Here is a 17,024-nt window from a genome sequence, read left to right as displayed (position 1 = left end):
ATATGAGCCTCTCAGATTATACGTGCCCTAATTTAACTCAACTATGTATCGTTTATTGACAAAGAGTAATGAAACTGTAATGTCAGCATGTCCAATCTGCTAAATTAAACTGATCTGACAGTCATAACTGTAGAAAATGTCTCTGTAGTTGAAAAAGTTGAAAGTACATTAACATTACATTGGCAGGTGTCATTAAAATTTAACAGTATACTAACGGATTCTACGTTATTTCTAATGTGGTGTTGGCTGTTTCCGGGGATTATACTTCAATTAAAGCAATATGTATTTTCTTTATTAAAGTAAATAAGAGTTCCCACATCGTAAACGTATTTATTAGAGTTTTTCTCCTTGTATTGGATTAAGCAAATGCTGCTGATTTACGTAAGGATAAAGTGATTTTATGGTCATTTCTGTGCCTGAACGCCTCCTCCGTCCTCTGCTGGTTCACGTCAGCTGATCTGTCACGTGATCTGGTGTCGCAGGTCAACCTCTACAAAATGGAGTTGTCCGTATCCGTGCAGAAAGGGCTGCGTTTTCTCGCTGACCCGTCTGTCTACGACCGGACTAGTTTCCAGGGGTTGGTGGATGCGTCTTTCCGAAGCCTGCTGTCCTCTCACGGTGACTCCTCGGTCCTCGGTGAGCCGTCGTCTCCCGCATGACGCCGTCTTTGTCTGCTCCGCTACTTCCGGTGTTTTCCCATGTAGAACGTAAACGAGACGCCTGTTTGTATTTTTATATATGTACAGCTGTGCGATGCAACCGAAATGTTTTTGTGCGTTTGAATAAAGATGATTTCGTAGACGGAACGGATCAAAGAGCCCCACGTCAGCTGGGCTAAACGATGTTAGCTTTGCTTTGCTGCCTGCTTTGCATTCATCACCAGCGGACAGGCAATCACATCACTTCCAGCGCACTTTGTTATTCAAACCACCATCAGGATAAGAATGGTTGACGATTTAAAATAACATTAGTCAAATCTGTTAACTATTACGGAACCCATTGAGCTCTTTTTGGTGCCTGGGAGGGCAGTGAACGCAGCAGCAGTGTCCGAATTGCCACAGAACGCTTCCACGGGCATAAAGCAAATACTATAAGTCCATAACACACTGTTCTTCAATTTACGCAACAGCCCACCTCAATTTGCAGTAAAAAATGCTAGCGGATGAAATCATGGGCATGCAAACAAAGGATCCCCTTGCTGATGGAGCTCGGGTCCATTCACATGCAAATCACCATCGATTCCCATTCTGCGCGTCAATCTGGGGCGCACAATTATGGATCCAGACTCCATCAGTTAGCCTAGCATTGTGTTCTGTAAAGCTGCTGCTGACAGTTTCGCGTGTACTGCGTGTGCTTCTGTGTTAGATCAGCCCGAACTGAAGCAGGTCGACCAGATCCAGGTGAAACAGAGTCACGCTGCAGCGACCACGTTCATACTGGAGGCAGTTAGACATTGTGCTGATAGATCAACGATAAGGTAACGCGGGCTCAAACACTACGATGTTGCTTTAAAACTGTATGATCTGTAAAGCAGTATCAACATTATCAAGGCATTTTTGAAGTAATTGCAAACATGTAAATAGTCAATTGTTTTTGTCCAGATGACTAAATGTGTACCTAGTAACATTTTGTTTTGGTCCATGTGTCTTTATCAGATTTAAGTTGTGTCTGATACAACAAAAACAAGAACAAAAAATGTTTATTTTTAGCTTGCATTAGTTTTTCTTTCTGCTTTTTGTAGAGGAACATTCTTCTTTATAGCCCTCTGTTGACATTAGTAATAGACCCATCGGCATCCGCCTGGATCAAACATGCACCAACCATGTTTGAGGAATGTTTGTGAGCTTACAAACACTAAATAAAGACTTATTTTGTGCCTATACAGCTCCTGCTTGGAAGAGCTCTCATTCAGTACAGAGAGGATAGAAATAATTAATAGCACATACCAGGTGACTCTTGGAACACTTCATTTATTTGCATGTTTATTTTTTGTATACAGCATATTCAATATTTATTATTAATTTCGTTTCCCAGACACACAAAAAAGATCTGGAGCATTTGTTAATGAGGTAAGACTGAAATCGCTTTCCTTTTTGAAAATGGACATTTTAGATTGATATTTGGGATTCTAAAGGGGAGAAATTGCCACTCCAACTCATACAAAATAAATAAAATAAAGAAAGAATTTGGGTGTTTTATTGAAATCTTTCACGCACAAATCAATGACATCAAAAAGATGAGATCTTATGTAGATATGAGCTCATGTTGTTTTCCTCCACATCTTTGGTCAGTCTACCATCTCCTGAATTTCTTTTACTCTTTCACTCTTCATCCTCTTTCAGCATAGGAAGTTGTCCACCACGAGTTAACGACGTTTCCTGGCGTCTCCAGCACCACATCAAGGTATTTTTTTTAGCACAAGAACGTTTTTTTTCTTTCTGTGCGTCAGTCTAAAAAGTGCTGCTTGCTCTGACAGAACGCACACCTCGATAGAGTCAACGAGCCTTTCTATACCATTTCACTGAAAACTGAGGTAAAACTCGCATCTTTTGTGATTCGTCTTTCCGCACTTGTTGCGTTTTTCATCCCTGATGATTGATTCACTCTCCCTAGAATCAAGGATCCCTGGAAGATATTAACTTCACCTGTACTGTGGAGCAGCTTCAGGTAGCTTCCTCCAGACGTATTTTCGGCGCAAGTCAGTAGAAGTGTCAATTACATTAAGATAAAATTGAGAGGATGCATCAGCTGCGCATAGGTGCTTGCGCCACAGAGGAAAGCCTTAATGGGTTTTAGTGGTAACATGCAATTAAACCTCACATTTAAAAAAAAATAATTTTGTCTTCCGATCCCGTTGAAAATGATCAGTGGTTGATTTTTCTTCCTAGGATTTGTTGGCAAAGCTCAAAGACGCTGCCAAGAGTGTGGAAAGAGCCAGTCAGATGTGACGTTTCCTCACCTCTTCTATTCCAAAACCACCGCATCTTCTTTTGTTTCCGACCGGTGAATGCGAGAGAGACCAATTGAATTTGATTTCAGTAAAATAAAAAAATAAATGAAAACCCCAACCTGTCTGTCCATTCAATGAGTCCCCTTTCCGCTGTTCATAGCTGATGTTGTATGTATTTTTTGTGGGAGCGGATGTTTAAATGTTGATGGGACGTTGAATTACATTGAACCATCATTGGATTTTTTTTTTTTGTCGAGAATTGTGCGCTTTCTTCGTGGTCAGTTCGGGGCATCTTATATAAGAGTGATATATTTTTAAAACTGTATTTGGGCTACTCAGCAGGAACACCGATTCAGCTTCTGGAAGCGTCCGAGGTGCTTTCATTGGACGCGATTTCGGGACAAACGCTCCAATTCATCAAGTGAGAGTTGCGTCGCACTTTTCTGTGTTCTGGTTGTCACGGCGGGTTATAGAGACACGTTCATCTGTCACATGGGGTATAGTTGATTTAGCCTGCTCAACTGTGTAGGGCATTTGGAAGCACCGCTGCGCTGAATATATTGGAGAACACTGTCTCACGTCACATTTTTGAGGCATTCTTGACCATGAAAAGTGTGATAAGGGCTGCATGTGCGTGTTGATGTTATTTTTAACACCAAGGACAAGCATACACCTTCAAATGCTTGCTTGCCACTAAAGCTAAAGTAGCAGTCCTATATTCAGACCCCTCGACTTTCATTGTATAAAACTGCGTAAATGTGAGTTCTGGGTGACTTACATACGTCGGACATTAGGGAAAGCAAAATAACCCGACAATGTTTCTATGCGCCGCTAATCCTGTGATATTAGATCCCAATAAAGACATCAACGGGGTTATAGATGAGGTTTAATGTTGAAAAAGGTTTGTTGGATGTGTATATGTGTTTATGGGGTATTTTATATCATGCGTAGTTTAGCTATAAGGCAAACAACGTACACCGACAGTAATTCCCAGGCACCCTTAAGCAACCGTACCACGTGACTAAAGCGGGGCGGTCGAACTACAAGCCATTTTGGGGACGGTGTCAGTTTCCACGGAGCACACACACATACACACACTGCCGTATATCACAGGGGGCGAAGCGGATATTTTGGAGGCAAAGTTATCGGTGCCGGAGTGCGAGCCTTTCCGAGTCGGATCCAGAGTACCGACTTCGCCTGAAGCCGCGGATCGAATAGGCAAAGAACGCACAAGCGACGAGAAAAGGAGGAGTTTTGACTTGCACATCTGAAATGCGCTCCGGTCTGCCGTGCGCTCTCCGCCACTGACAGCGTCTGCAGCCTGCTTCAAGATGGCGGCTCGGCTCCTATTCATTTTCTGCTGATCGCCTCCCAACTTTCATTGTCTATTCGTCACAAGACCCAACGGTTTCAGACCTCACCTCCAGGTACGTCTTCTTCGATATCGTCTCTAACTAACGGGTGCACAAGGCGGCGTTTGGAGGCGTCGGCTGTGCGTTTTTCTGCGTGGCGATCCAGCGGTGGATGTGGAGCTTTGAACGGTGGCTGCAGCAATCACCGACGTGGAGCTCTGTGTGTGTCTGCGCGCTGCTGCTCTGCAAAAAAGGTTCCAAGCACCTACACGAAGGTGAATTTAGCTCACCACACGCGCAACATCGCGTCTCAGGGACTTCGTTTACGCGTCTGTAAAGGTTGAATGCAGTTCAGTTCCGCCACGGCTTGTTTGGATAATGTAAAGTGGGAGATCCCAGTCGAACCTGGCCGTGAAGGCTGAGACATTAACAACAGCAAGTGCTCCAAACCGTCCTCCCGTCTCCATAATTCCACATAACCTCTTCATTTTATAGAATCTGAACCTCTATGCTATTGCGTACGGGGTGGTGGTTCGCTTTTGGACGTACATGCCCCAGTTTGGCATTTATTAACTTAAATTGAATTGCTCCCATAGACGGGCAAGGAAGCACAGCGATTCCGATGTGCTTAAATGTTTTATGTTCACTGTTTGGTTTAAAGAATTGAATCAATTTTAGTGACGTGTTGTTATTGTCCGTCTCTCCTTGTGTGATTATCAGAATTAGAGAAATGTACGGGTGTTGAGAATATTTGATTTTTAAAAAAGGTTATGTCGACCTGGATACAAAAGGCTAGGACAAGTGAATCTACTTTATTTCTTGTTACTCACTAACAGCACAAACGGCTTGTTTGATGATTTTTACGAGCTTTTCTCGAATTTGTGATTTTTCCAAATTACTATTTCCGAATTGTGACTTCACAGAGTCTGATTTCCATGTACACATGCACGTATCTGTTTTTGACTTTGGGGAAATGGTAAAAATCATTTTGAACGTTTGGATTTACTGAGTTTGACGTGTTACAGTGAATTTTCCGTCGCGGGTTCGAAGGTTTGCGGCAGAAAAGAAAACACGTTGAAGCTTTACTGTGATGAGCTATTTAACCTATAACCCCGTAATATCCATTCGAATCCATACTGTCAATGTCTCTTATAAACATTATTTATTTTAATTAAATAAAATAAATAACTTGAGCGACTAGGTTTCCATTTGCCGAATCTAATCAGGGTATTTCCAAGCGGGACTGTGAACTTGATCTGTGTGGACTGTGACAACTGGGAACAAAAGTCAAACTTTGTGTCACCGCTGCTGCCTTGTTCACATTAACCTTCATAACTAAAACCGTAGTACAGTTGATTTATTTCCGTGTTACAGTCATTTTAATGGCATCCGTCCCCTGCGTGAATGCGCGTCTGTGTCCCACAAGTGATCGACTTCAAGTCAACGTTCTGCTACAGAACAGAGGGAGAGCAGTTGTTTAAACAACAGTCAATTGATTAATGGCGCAACAGGCTCCCTGTCTACGTAGGATCAATTATTATCCGGGCGTGATGAACCAGAGCTCAACAAAAGTGTGTGTCTGTGTGTGTCTGTGTGTGAGTGTAACATTGTTCGGGAGATTTGGATTGATCTACCGGGCGTTGCCGGGCTGTGGCTCCATGACAGCTCAGAGCTTAACAGGGTGATTGTCATCAAGAGTTGAGAGGTGCTGTTGCTTCAGAGTTCCACAATGGTGTTTTTATTCTTCTTCTCCAGAGACACAGGATCGGATTGTTTCCAAATCCGAACAAACTTTGAAATCCTCATCTAGCGTCCCTAGATTATAAAGACGATGTTGACGTTTACCGGGGCTGCTGTTAATCTTAATGGCGCAGTACGAGTACGATCAATGTTGCGCTTCGACTGGAGCGCAGTCGCCGCTGTCTGGCCATGTTGGTGCCGCGCGTTGCTGCTTATCGTGACGTGGAAAAACAGGAGGCAGAGCGGTGCCGAACGACCCGCGGATGGTTCTGGGATTCGTACACATGCGCTTCTCGGTGCAGTGGGTGCATATCTGGAAAAGCTTGCGTAAACACGATTGCTTTGCCCTCGATCTACAGGGGGAAAAAAACCCGCGTTCTGTTGAACCGCTACGGTCTTTTCCCCCCACACAAAATGGCAGCCGTGCTGTCGGCAGCCTGGCAGTCCAGGAGCGTTCTGTGAGCGTGGAGGGACGGGGGAAAGCCTCTGGGTCTGCCCTGTTCCCTCCACTCCACAGAGGCGGGCTCGCCTCGCTCTTGTTATGGTTAGAAATCCAGCTTCGCTCCGGTGAATGGCGAACAGCCATGTGGGCTAAAAAGCGAAGGGGTTGCCATAGAAACGCTCGGCTTTCTCCATAGCTAGTGCGTGTGTGACACACCTGGTGCAGCGAATGTTCGTTCACCATAGCTCTTACACTACACATTTAATAATTAAATATTTCTGAAAGTCGGAGCCAGGGCAAACCTAAGTCTTTTAAAGCGGCGTGGTGACCTATCTCAAAGCGTATCGGTATTAAATGACAATTCAAATATAATATCTCTGCTGTTCGCGTCCGCCTTTTGGAATTTTTGCCAACCATCGACCTCCATCAATGTGATTGATTTGTGTTTATGGGCTGTTCCAGGTAGCTGTTGACTGTAAATCAGCCACATCTGATTGTCGCTGAATTAGCATAAAAGACGATGTGACCCCCAACGGTGCCAAGCAGACAGCTCCTCTCCAAATGGTGCCCTTTCTTTGCCGTTACACTTAACTTTTTCTTCTCTTTCCGTTCAGGTCTTTCTCCCCTTTCCTGTTTTTTCCCGACAAAATGCATCGCACGACCAGAATAAAGATCACAGAGCTCAATCCTCACCTCATGTGCGTGTTGTGTGGAGGATATTTTATCGACGCAACAACAATCATCGAATGTCTTCACTCCTGTAAGAAAATTATTTGTGATCATGATAATTAAGAGTAATAACGTTAACAATATTTCTGCTCTAATTAGATTATACATGTTTAGATGGAGGCCTTTCTAATAATGACATTTCCCCCTTTTGGTTGTCAGTTTGTAAGATGTGCATTGTTCGCTACCTGGAAACCAGCAAATACTGTCCCATCTGTGATGTGCAGGTGCACAAAACTAAGCCTCTTCTCAACATTAGGTGAGAACCTATGTGGATTTTTAATTTATTATTAGGTCAAAAATTTGATGCTTTCCTTACACTTGCAGCTCTGACATGATCCTTTTGAGTTCTCCACAAAGCAACTGGACTGTTCTCTTAAGTACAACTGGACTGAGAAATGCTTCAATGCAGACACTTTCATTTCCCACAGATTTGCACACCAATTATGCACGTGTGAAACACAGCAAAAGACTCTTTGTCCTGTGAGACAGTCCAAGTGCTGTTGTCTGTTTCCACCCTTTTTGCCTGTTCTTGAATATAAATGTTGATGGCACTGGTGTCATTTTTCAATCTCCATCCAGGTCTGACAAAACGCTGCAGGACATCGTGTACAAACTGGTCCCTGGCCTCTTCAAAAGTAAGAGCATGGCAACAAACCTGTTTGTTAACAGCTGTTTCTCTGCTCAATTAAAGAAGAGAGCAGCTCCAATCTTTTCAGCTGCTAAATAGTTACTAAATGCTCAATAGTTACTGTCCAATTAGATGAAATGTTCAGTTCATAGACAGTTTATTATTAGAAAGAAGGTGGTGTTCTGGCTGGACAGCCATTGCCTTGTTTACAAAAGGCACTCCTATTTAATAGATTGCTTTATTATCTAGGCTGTTTTGTGATGTGTTGGCTCCAAACGTTATTGTTAACAGCCTCAACTGTATTGGTGTAATGGTGCCTAAAATGGCCAAATGCTGATGCAACCACAATTTTGAGTCACATTAAACAACATCTGATAGCTGCTTGTTGATGTTGACTGTCCTCAGATGAAATGAAGAGAAGGAGAGACTTTTACGCAGAGCACCCAGTAGATGGTAGGCTTTGAATTTGTTTATTTAAAAAAAAACCATTTCAATGTATTTAAAGTCAGATCCTTTAATGCTGTCACATTATTCTTATTTTTATTTTAATAGCCTCTAATGGATCTAATGAGGACCGAGGAGAGGTGGCCGACGAGGACAAGAGAATTATCACAGATGATGAAATCATCAGCCTCTCTATCGAGTTCTTTGATCACAGCAGGTGGCTATTATTTTATTTTTAATATTCTACCTTTTAACATCAGTTTTTAAATGTGAACGATTCATCTTGGATAAAAGATGATGCTGTATCTTTTGCTTTTGTCTTTTTAAAAAAAAGGTACCCGCGTTTTTATAATGAATATTACATTTATAATAAAATCATTACAGTATACATTTTAAGAGGCATTTTCTGTTTTTTTTTATTCTGCGTACATTGCGCTTTTGACAGAATTCACAAGTTAATAGAATCAATGTAGTAAAATATCATTTATTTCATGTTTTTTTTCTAAGAATAAACAACTTTTTTCATCTTATAATTACCAATAAAATTCAACATCAGTCATTTTATAACCTGATAATTGCTGTAGATTAGAACCTTATTTTCATTTTTGTTCTTTGCAGACTGGGAAGCAGCATGGAAGAAAAGTCCCCTAAAGAGCAGGTTAGCTATACAGACAACTTCTTCATCACCTCTGTTGCTTCTACACTTATAATGAAGTATTTATTATAACAGAGGAGAATTTCTGAACAAATAATGTCATCAGTAGGGGCAATTAAACAGTTAACACTTAAATGTTTGTGCAGGTGGCACACAAAAGGTACCTGCAGTGTCCGGCTGCCATGACAGTCATGCATCTGAGGAAGTTCCTCCGAAGCAAAATGGACATCCCGAATATCTACCAGGTCTTTATTTATTTGAATTACATAAAGTGCCTTGAATGAGTTACTCTATTAACTCTTTTGTCTCAAATATATTGTTTTTTTTATTCTAAATGTTTCCAAACCCTGTTCCCCCTCCGCCCCACCCCCAGGTGGACGTCATGTATGAGGATGAACCTTTGAAAGACTACTACACGTTAATGGACATAGCATATATCTACACTTGGAGAAGAGTAAGAGATCTGTTTGGACACATTCATCCATTATAATATTGTTGCAAATGACAATTATGACTGAACCAAGCAGAAGGCAGTCAAGTATCTGTATTAAAAGATGTATTTATCTGCCGGTGTGTGAATAGGAAGAACATAATTTTCCTGTCTAGATTAGTTTACCTAATCTGTGTATGAAAACAGTGATGACTAGGTCAGCAAGGGTTGATCTTGAGTTATTATAAATTTTATATTAAGGGTAAATATTGCATCTATCAATTTGCGCCAAACACTAATTTTTTAGTGTTAAAATTGCAATAATTGCCGAAGGTGTTTGTGTAAAAGAGTTTTTACTGGTTTATTTAGCTTTGAACAAACAGATTGTTGGTTAGCCTGTATATAGAATGGTCTTTCTTTGACAATTTTATGTATTTATGTATATTTGGGTTGCCTGGTCCCCTGGGGATTTTCCCCTAGGAGACTAATACAAAGCAGAGCTGAAAAAGAAAAAGCTTTTCCAGAATGTATTTTAGCAATTTGCTTTTTGTTTTTCCAAAAAGTCGCTTAGCTTTTCATTTATATTTAGAAAAAAAATTCCTCACTTAACATTGGATTCAATTTGGCTTATTTGACGAGCACTCTGCTTCTAATGGATAATTCCCACACTAAAGTGTTGAAATCTGGTTTCTACTGTCCCTAGAACGGCCCACTGCCGCTGAAGTACAGAGTCCGACCCAACTGCAAGAAGATGAAAGTGAGTCACGCACAGCACGAGGGTCAGAACAGCACGAGCAGGTCCGGTGTCGAGAGCGATTCCGCCAGCGACAAAGCCGGAAGTCCCGCGGGGGCTCCCTCCGCATCATCGTCACTACCAAGTCCTGTCACGCCTGCGCAGTCTCCTCAACCTCCGGCCCCAAGTAGCGTAAACGGGACCCCGGCGGCGGCTCCGACGACCCCCGGCAGGTCCTTTACGCAGTTCGGCAACGGCAGCGGCAGCAAACCCAGAAAGGTTTCCCTGAACGGCTCTTCGGGATGACGCGGGGCACTGGACTGAACCGCGCCGGAGCAGCCAATGCCAGACTCCCGCTCAGCTATTAGCTACCTTCTCCATGCCAGCGTAGTTCCATGTGTAGACTTTCTCGCTTTCTTTCCATTTATTGTTCTAAATATTCTGCCATGTAAGTTTAGTGGAATCAGAGACATTTCATGACAAAAATAAACGAGGAAGTAGCTTGGGAATATTTTTAAATGTGAAAGCAGATTTTGATGACGACGAAATCCGGACAGACAATTAATCCCACCTCTCCAAGCATATTTTTTTTTATTTGCCAGAAGGGACAGACGATAGGCTTTCCCATTTTATTTTTAACGAAACCTCGTTTACGATGATTATTTCATCTGTGTCGGGATATGTCAGTTTCAACGTGCATGCTCACGATGACACCCTTGTTTCCATTTATACCGGAGGACTCTGCGTGATTGCCCACAATGAAAAATATGTTCATGCAGCGCTGTTGGATTCACGGAAAAATACCTCTGGAGGATTTTTTTTTCTTTTTTCAAAAAAGAGAGTCCACTTTGAAATTGCCTTTTACTGGAAAACGAACAGTTTCTTGTAGCGGTGGAATCACGATACGCGCTCTATAAAAAAGCAGTTTTAGAGTCCACGTGTAAATAAATCCAAAATGCATATTTAATCAGTTAATCTCTTGTTCACGTTTGTTCCAATGGGATCATCTAATTTCCCGTTAAACTTCATTTCATACTCCGTGACAGATATTTTGATGTCCTCCGTGTTTTCCGTATTTGTATCGCTCGATTGTAAGGACAACTTATTGTATTGTTACTGTTGCACAGTATAAAACATCTAAATAAAACATTTTACACATAGTTTCGTTTTTTTGTGTCTACATGTTGTTTTTTATTGTAATGTATGACGCTGCATCTCAGGTTATTTCGTAAAAAATATTTTTTTTGAGCAACAATTTTCTTTTAAAACAACTTTTAAAATATCGTTTTTTTATTTTAAACAAATAACAAACTTGTTACATTTAACGTCAGGATTCATATCCCCAGCAATTTAAAAAAAATAAAAAAATTATAGAACGAAAAAAAGGCATGTTAACGCCACCATAGGGAGATTATCGTAAATAATCGGATGTTATCTTGTCTACAAACGAAACTTTTTTTTTGGATATAAGAAGTGACGATTTATGATTATCTTAAGTCTACCTTTTTAAAAATTGTGCTATTTTCTTTTAAAAAATACGGCATTATTTCGACAACATTAAACAAAAATTTAACAAAATAAACATTGAGCGCCTTTTAAAATAGTCACTTGTGTCATACATATGCAAAAAAAACCCCAAAACTTTTACATCTGAAAAGACTCAGACAACAGTATAAATTTGACAGATTTTCTGTTAAATTTGATAAGGTACAACGATTTCATGTTTTCGTCAATGTAGCGTACGTTTGGTTTTGGTATTTGTTTTCAGTGCAGTTTAATATTTCGGCCGTAATCTTTGTAGCCTGACTGTTGAAATGCTAAATAATAATGCTTTAGTTTACTCTATGGTAATGCCTCTCAAGAGTTGCGATACCTGCCCACTTATTTAAAAACGCAGCGAATAAAAAAAACTCAAAATAATAGGTCACGTCAGCATTAATGGCCGCTAGCGCCACTTTTAATTAGCGGGAACTGAAGAGAAGCTCCAGAGACCTGTCACACGCATCTCATTTCCGGACACGAGGCGTAACTAGATCTCTGATTTTGTGAAAAAAGAATGAGTGATTCATTGTCGCAGGTGGATACGATCTTTGTCAGCAGCAGCAGTACGTCCAGCTTCCTGTCTGTTGCCAAGGCGACGCCACACAACTTCACCTGGAGCTAGGCTTCATAAACAACTCCGAATCAGTCGGAGAGATTGAAACTCGACCCCGTTTTTTCCTGCACATCTTGTGTAAATAATCATGAGCCAACGGCAGATAATTCAAGGTGAATCATTTTCAATGTGGTGGTTCTTTAAAAGAAAGAAATTTCTCGGTCTGAAACGGTGTCGCTTGTGCTCCACAGTTTTCGAGCAGTATCAGAAGTCGCGGGTGCAGTTTGTGCAAACGGTCGCAACTTTGTCAACAAGACCTCAAAACATAGAAATACTGCAAAGTGTCGGTAAGAAACAGTTTAGAGTGCGCGCTGGTTGCAGTTCCTGGCTTTGGTTTGGTCTTTTGTTTGTTATCCAGCGCTACTTCCTGCAGGTGTGATGTCATTGCTGCGACCCCTGATGCTAGACGTAGTGCCCAGCATCCAGCAGACAGCTGCTCTGGCTTTGGGCCGCCTGGCGGAGCACAGCGATGACCTGGCAGAGGCTATGGTGACAGAGGACATCCTGCCCGAACTGATCCGATCCCTGGGCGAGCAGAACGTCAGTACATTTAGAGAGAAAAAGAGGGATAGAGAGAAAAAGGGGAGGGGAGGGGGACGAACGGGAGCGCGCGAGTGCACAGGGTTGACTCACTAAATGGACGAGTGCGTTTTTGGCAAGTTTTGCCTGAGGGACACTTAAAACCTAAGAGCCCTTTACCACAAGAGCTAGCAGGTCTTTGTTTTCTCTTTTCTTTTTTCCCTTTTCAGTCCACTTAGAGGATCAGCGTGTTTGTGTGTGTTGGTGGGGGAAATGGGAGTCAAGCATGAGACTGCAGGTCAAATACTTTTTACCAATCAAATACAAATGCAGCAAAGTGATTAAAATTAAATCCACACGTAGCTTCAAAGAATCTCATGCTAAAAATAACATCTCGGCTGTGCAACTATTGATGTATCTTTAATATCATTTAGTTTGTGCCAAGACCATTGGTGATTGTGTGTGTGTGTGTGTGTGTGTGTGTGTGTGTGTGTGTGTGTGTGTGTGTGTGTGTGTGTGAGCAGAGGTTCTACAAAAAGGCAGCCGCATTTGTAATGCGTGCGGTGGCTAAACACTCCCCCGAGCTGTCCCAGGCTGTGGTGTCCTGTGGGGGGGTTGGTGCGCTGGTTCTGTGCCTGGAGGAATTTGACCCTGGGGTGAAGGAGGCTGCGGCCTGGGCTCTGGGCTGCATTGCGCGCCACAACGGATGTAAGAAGGACACAGATCTGGCCTTCGTCTCTCAGAAACGTGTTTCTAACTTGTCCTCCTGCGCTCAGCGCTGTCCCAGGCGGTGGTGGATGCTGGTGCCGTCCCTCTGCTGCTGTTGTGTCTCCAGGAGCCTGAGATGGCCCTCAAACGTGTCACAGTTTCAACACTCAGTGACATCTGCAAACACACACCAGAGTTGGCCCAGGCTGTGGTGGACAACGGTGCTGTCACTCATCTGGCCCAAATGATCCTCAGTAAAGACACAAAACTCAAGGTAGGACAGATCAAAACGTCTAAAACCACCAACAGGCAGAACTGGGTCAGACTAATTGGACATTTGATCAGCTAATATTATATCCTTGATTTCCTTTTCCAGAGACACGTGTTCTCAGCTCTCGGACAGATCAGCAAACACTCCGTGGACCTGGCTGAGATGGTGGTCGTGGCTGAGGTATTTCCTGTGGCGCTGGCATGTCTCCGAGATCCCGACGAATGTGTTAGGAAGAACGTTGCCACTCTGATGAGAGAGGTGGTGAAACACAGTCCAGAGGTAGCACACGCACGTGCACACACAGGTACTTTATGTTCTTCCATTTACATTTGTGTGATTGTGTGTTCTAGCTTTCCCAGGTGATTGTGAACTGTGGTGGCCTAGCAGCAGTGATTGACAGTCTGGGGAATTACCATGGAAATGAACGGCTGCCTGGGATCATGATGCTAGGTTATGTGGCAGCTCACAGTGAGAACCTCGCCATGGCGGTCATTCTATCCAAGGTGTGTGTGTTTCATGTGTGTAGGTTTGTCTAACTTGCCTGGTTCCTATCTAATGTGCATCCTCCTCTCTTGTAGGGGGTGCCCCAGCTGGCCCTGTGTTTGTCTGAGGAGACAGAACATCACATCAGGGCTGCCACTGCCTGGTCCATTGGGCAGATTGGCCGCCACACCTCGGAGCACGCCAAGGCCGTGGCCCTCAGCAATGTTCTGCACAGGCTGCTGGAATTTTACCTGGACACCAGCAGTTCTGAGGATCTGAAGGACAAAGTGAGAGCAACACAAAAAATAATTCTTCTCTGCTGTTTTATCAACACAACATTTTAAACATTTTGGTCAAGGGTACCCCACCAATGATCTGAAGGTATTCTTCCCCTACTACCAGAACACCTTCCAGGTTTTTTTCTGCCTTGGGGCTTGAACCAAGAACCCTCCACTCCTCAGTCCAGTTCTCAACAGATTGAGCTGCTACCACCCCCATAATTTTTTTATGAATATACATCTTTTAAAATAGTAATTATTAGACTAATTAAGTGATTAATTATATTATTTACATGAACTTCGATAAATGTTAAATAATACAAAAAGGAAAGAAGAAAAAACAAATTTTAATCAGTTTTAAACAATACAAGTTAGTTTATGAATTTCAGGTTTGATTTTGTTTAAATCAAGCGTCTTTTTTCCAGATGATTTTTTTAAAACCTTTTGTGGTGTTTTTATTGTTAGTTGGTGTTGAGATGCATCTTACTTATTATGGGATATTTTACCGTCATCTGTGGAGGGTTGGTATTGAAAATTCACTTGAATTTGTTTGTATGGGCAGAATATTTGTGTTTAAATTGCCAGAGCAAGAGAGCTCTGAAGAGCGTCCTGCAGGTCTGCACCCACCTGCCGGCCTTGGAGCCCCTCCTCTACGCTGCTCCCAACAACATCCTCAAACACGTGCTCTGTCAGTTCAGCAAAGTAAGTTCATTCCACTTTCTCCCGATGTTCCGCTGATTTCCGGATCTAAGGTGATGTGTTTGCGGTCTCTGATGTGCCTGGCCACCGTCTGGAGGTGCTGCCCCATGACAGCAAAGCTCGCCGCCTGTTTGTCACCAACGGGGGGCTGAAGAGGGTGCAGGAGATCAAAGCAGATCCTGGCTCTCTTCTGCAGGAGTACATCAACAATGTAAATAGCTGCTTCTCTGAAGAGATGATCAGGTGGGCCTTTGTGGTGTAACTTTACCCAATTGAAAGAAGCTTGAATGAATGTGAACTGAGCAGGAAACACTCATTGCAGGTACTACACCCCAGGCTACGCCAGTGTCTTGCTGGAACAGATGGAGAACCAAAATCTGGCCTGAGGATATGTTCCAGAAATGTCTCAACAGCAAATTGAAACTTTTTATAAGATAAGACATCTTTTTATTGTGTGTTTCAGTTGGTGACTGCGGTGAGTGAAACATTTCACCCTGAACAGCAGTCTTGCATTCTATATATAGAGGTCAAAGGTCAGGTTCTATAATTGAGCGATGACCGTGGAAATAGAAGAGAATTTTTTCTTGCAGACACAACAGCAGACTGAGAACATCGCCGTCATGTGAGCTTTAAATCTTTTCCACATGCACGCCAATATTCCCAGCGCAAGAGCGATAGGACGCTGCATGTTTGCAGCCATTTGTCGAATAACTCTGCCCCCTGGCGGTCATGACTCATAACTATAGCTCAGCTGCGCGTGTGTATGTGGGCGTGCGTGCGTGTGTGGCAGCTGCATTACACATGGCGAGCTGCTCTTTGTTTATTGTCTCCTGGTCGACGTGACGCTGCAAAGATGTGAACGTGCAGCTGCCGTCGTCTTCTCTTTCAAAGATGCATTTTCTTTCATCTCTGGTCCGGACGATTATCTAATTATTCTATATTAATAAATACAGCTCAAACCAAACGCTGTAGTTCATATGTGGCGCAGTAATTACAGACATTTGCCAGGAAAGGTCGATTTAGTGAATTTGTATTTTTCCAAATAAAAGCTTTTTGGCGGAGCTTAAATAACGCGGCGCGCGTGCACCCACTCGTCATTCCTTTGTTCTGAATCAATAACATCGATTATATCATAAATATATCAAGAAGCTTAGAGTGACCAATGTAGGTTATCCAACCTACATATTTGTCAGTAAAAAAAACCAAACAACATAAATGTTGAAATATGTCTCCGGTACCTTGACGTTTCAGCCGCAGAAATAAAATTTTAGAAATTAAAAGAAATACATAGGTAAAAGAACCGGATTTTTAACAGTATATTTACAAAGGAAAACGGTTCAGATATGCGCCTACATATGGATTTAAGTGCAAGCATTTATGATTCTAAAAGCCCTCGCAGGATATTTATTGCATATTTCTGTACGCAAGGAGAATAAAGAGAAACGGTTTCAGTTGTCTTTTTTTTTATCTGCCATCATATATTTTAAACACATGTTTTTCCTCTGATCTCTAAGAAATTAAAACCATTCATTTTCCTCCAAGACGGATCATATATTTTTTAAACTATTTTTTAAATAAATGCCAAATCATGAAGAAACCAGGAGTTAATCCTGATTTAAATACTCCATTACGTGGATTTTGCGTTTTTAAAAGAAAAGAAAAAAACTCAAAACAAATATCTGCATTTCGTGTTTAACCTTGTGAAACAACAGAATATTCTGCATTTTTAAAGTAGTTTTCCAACACTCTGGATGAAATTTTAATAAATAAACATTTAAAAGTTGATAAAAACACAAGGAAAAATAAAG

The 17,024-nt window shown here is 42.1% G+C and overlaps 3 protein-coding genes across 6 annotated transcripts; all 3 read left to right on the top strand.

Annotated features, from left to right (window-relative positions):
• Positions 1-417: 417 nt before the first annotated feature.
• On the top strand, positions 418-3,068 carry commd3 (COMM domain containing 3). Of its 2 annotated transcripts, none has more exons than XM_057013226.1 (8): positions 418-636; positions 1,366-1,477; positions 1,886-1,949; positions 2,035-2,069; positions 2,343-2,403; positions 2,477-2,533; positions 2,614-2,667; positions 2,889-3,068. In XM_057013226.1, exons 1-8 carry the CDS (start codon positions 498-500, stop codon positions 2,946-2,948), a joined length of 582 nt encoding a protein of 193 aa, XP_056869206.1. In that variant the 5' UTR covers positions 418-497; the 3' UTR covers positions 2,949-3,068. The 2 variants fall into 2 exon arrangements, with proteins under 2 accessions (XP_056869206.1, XP_056869207.1); XM_057013227.1 differs by having other exon boundaries at positions 422-636; positions 1,371-1,477.
• A 190-nt stretch (positions 3,069-3,258) lies between these two features.
• On the top strand, positions 3,259-11,263 carry bmi1a (bmi1 polycomb ring finger oncogene 1a). 2 transcript variants are annotated; one of them, XM_057013225.1, is made up of 10 exons: positions 3,259-3,371; positions 7,099-7,244; positions 7,373-7,469; positions 7,793-7,848; positions 8,247-8,294; positions 8,394-8,502; positions 8,904-8,943; positions 9,087-9,185; positions 9,314-9,394; positions 10,074-11,263. In XM_057013225.1, exons 2-10 carry the CDS (start codon positions 7,133-7,135, stop codon positions 10,407-10,409), a joined length of 978 nt encoding a protein of 325 aa, XP_056869205.1. In that variant the 5' UTR covers positions 3,259-3,371; positions 7,099-7,132; the 3' UTR covers positions 10,410-11,263. The 2 variants fall into 2 exon arrangements, with proteins under 2 accessions (XP_056869205.1, XP_056869204.1); XM_057013224.1 differs by lacking the exon at positions 3,259-3,371 and adding an exon at positions 3,999-4,377.
• Positions 11,264-12,228: 965 nt separating this feature from the next.
• Positions 12,229-16,667, top strand: spag6 (sperm associated antigen 6). 2 transcript variants are annotated; one of them, XM_057012674.1, is made up of 11 exons: positions 12,229-12,371; positions 12,450-12,545; positions 12,632-12,798; positions 13,302-13,485; positions 13,554-13,759; positions 13,862-14,014; positions 14,107-14,259; positions 14,335-14,526; positions 15,103-15,219; positions 15,314-15,459; positions 15,539-16,667. In XM_057012674.1, the coding sequence occupies exons 1-11, from the start codon at positions 12,347-12,349 to the stop codon at positions 15,600-15,602; spliced, it is 1,503 nt and encodes a 500-aa protein (XP_056868654.1). In that variant the 5' UTR covers positions 12,229-12,346; the 3' UTR covers positions 15,603-16,667. The 2 variants fall into 2 exon arrangements, with proteins under 2 accessions (XP_056868654.1, XP_056868653.1); XM_057012673.1 differs by having other exon boundaries at positions 13,862-14,035.
• The last annotated feature ends 357 nt before the right edge of the window (positions 16,668-17,024 follow it).

Source organism: Takifugu flavidus, chromosome 17 (assembly GCF_003711565.1).
Source record: "Takifugu flavidus isolate HTHZ2018 chromosome 17, ASM371156v2, whole genome shotgun sequence".
Taxonomy (NCBI): Eukaryota; Metazoa; Chordata; class Actinopteri; order Tetraodontiformes; family Tetraodontidae; genus Takifugu; species Takifugu flavidus.
The sequence above is the reverse complement of the archived record's forward strand: the minus strand, read 5'-3'. Positions and strand labels throughout refer to the sequence as shown.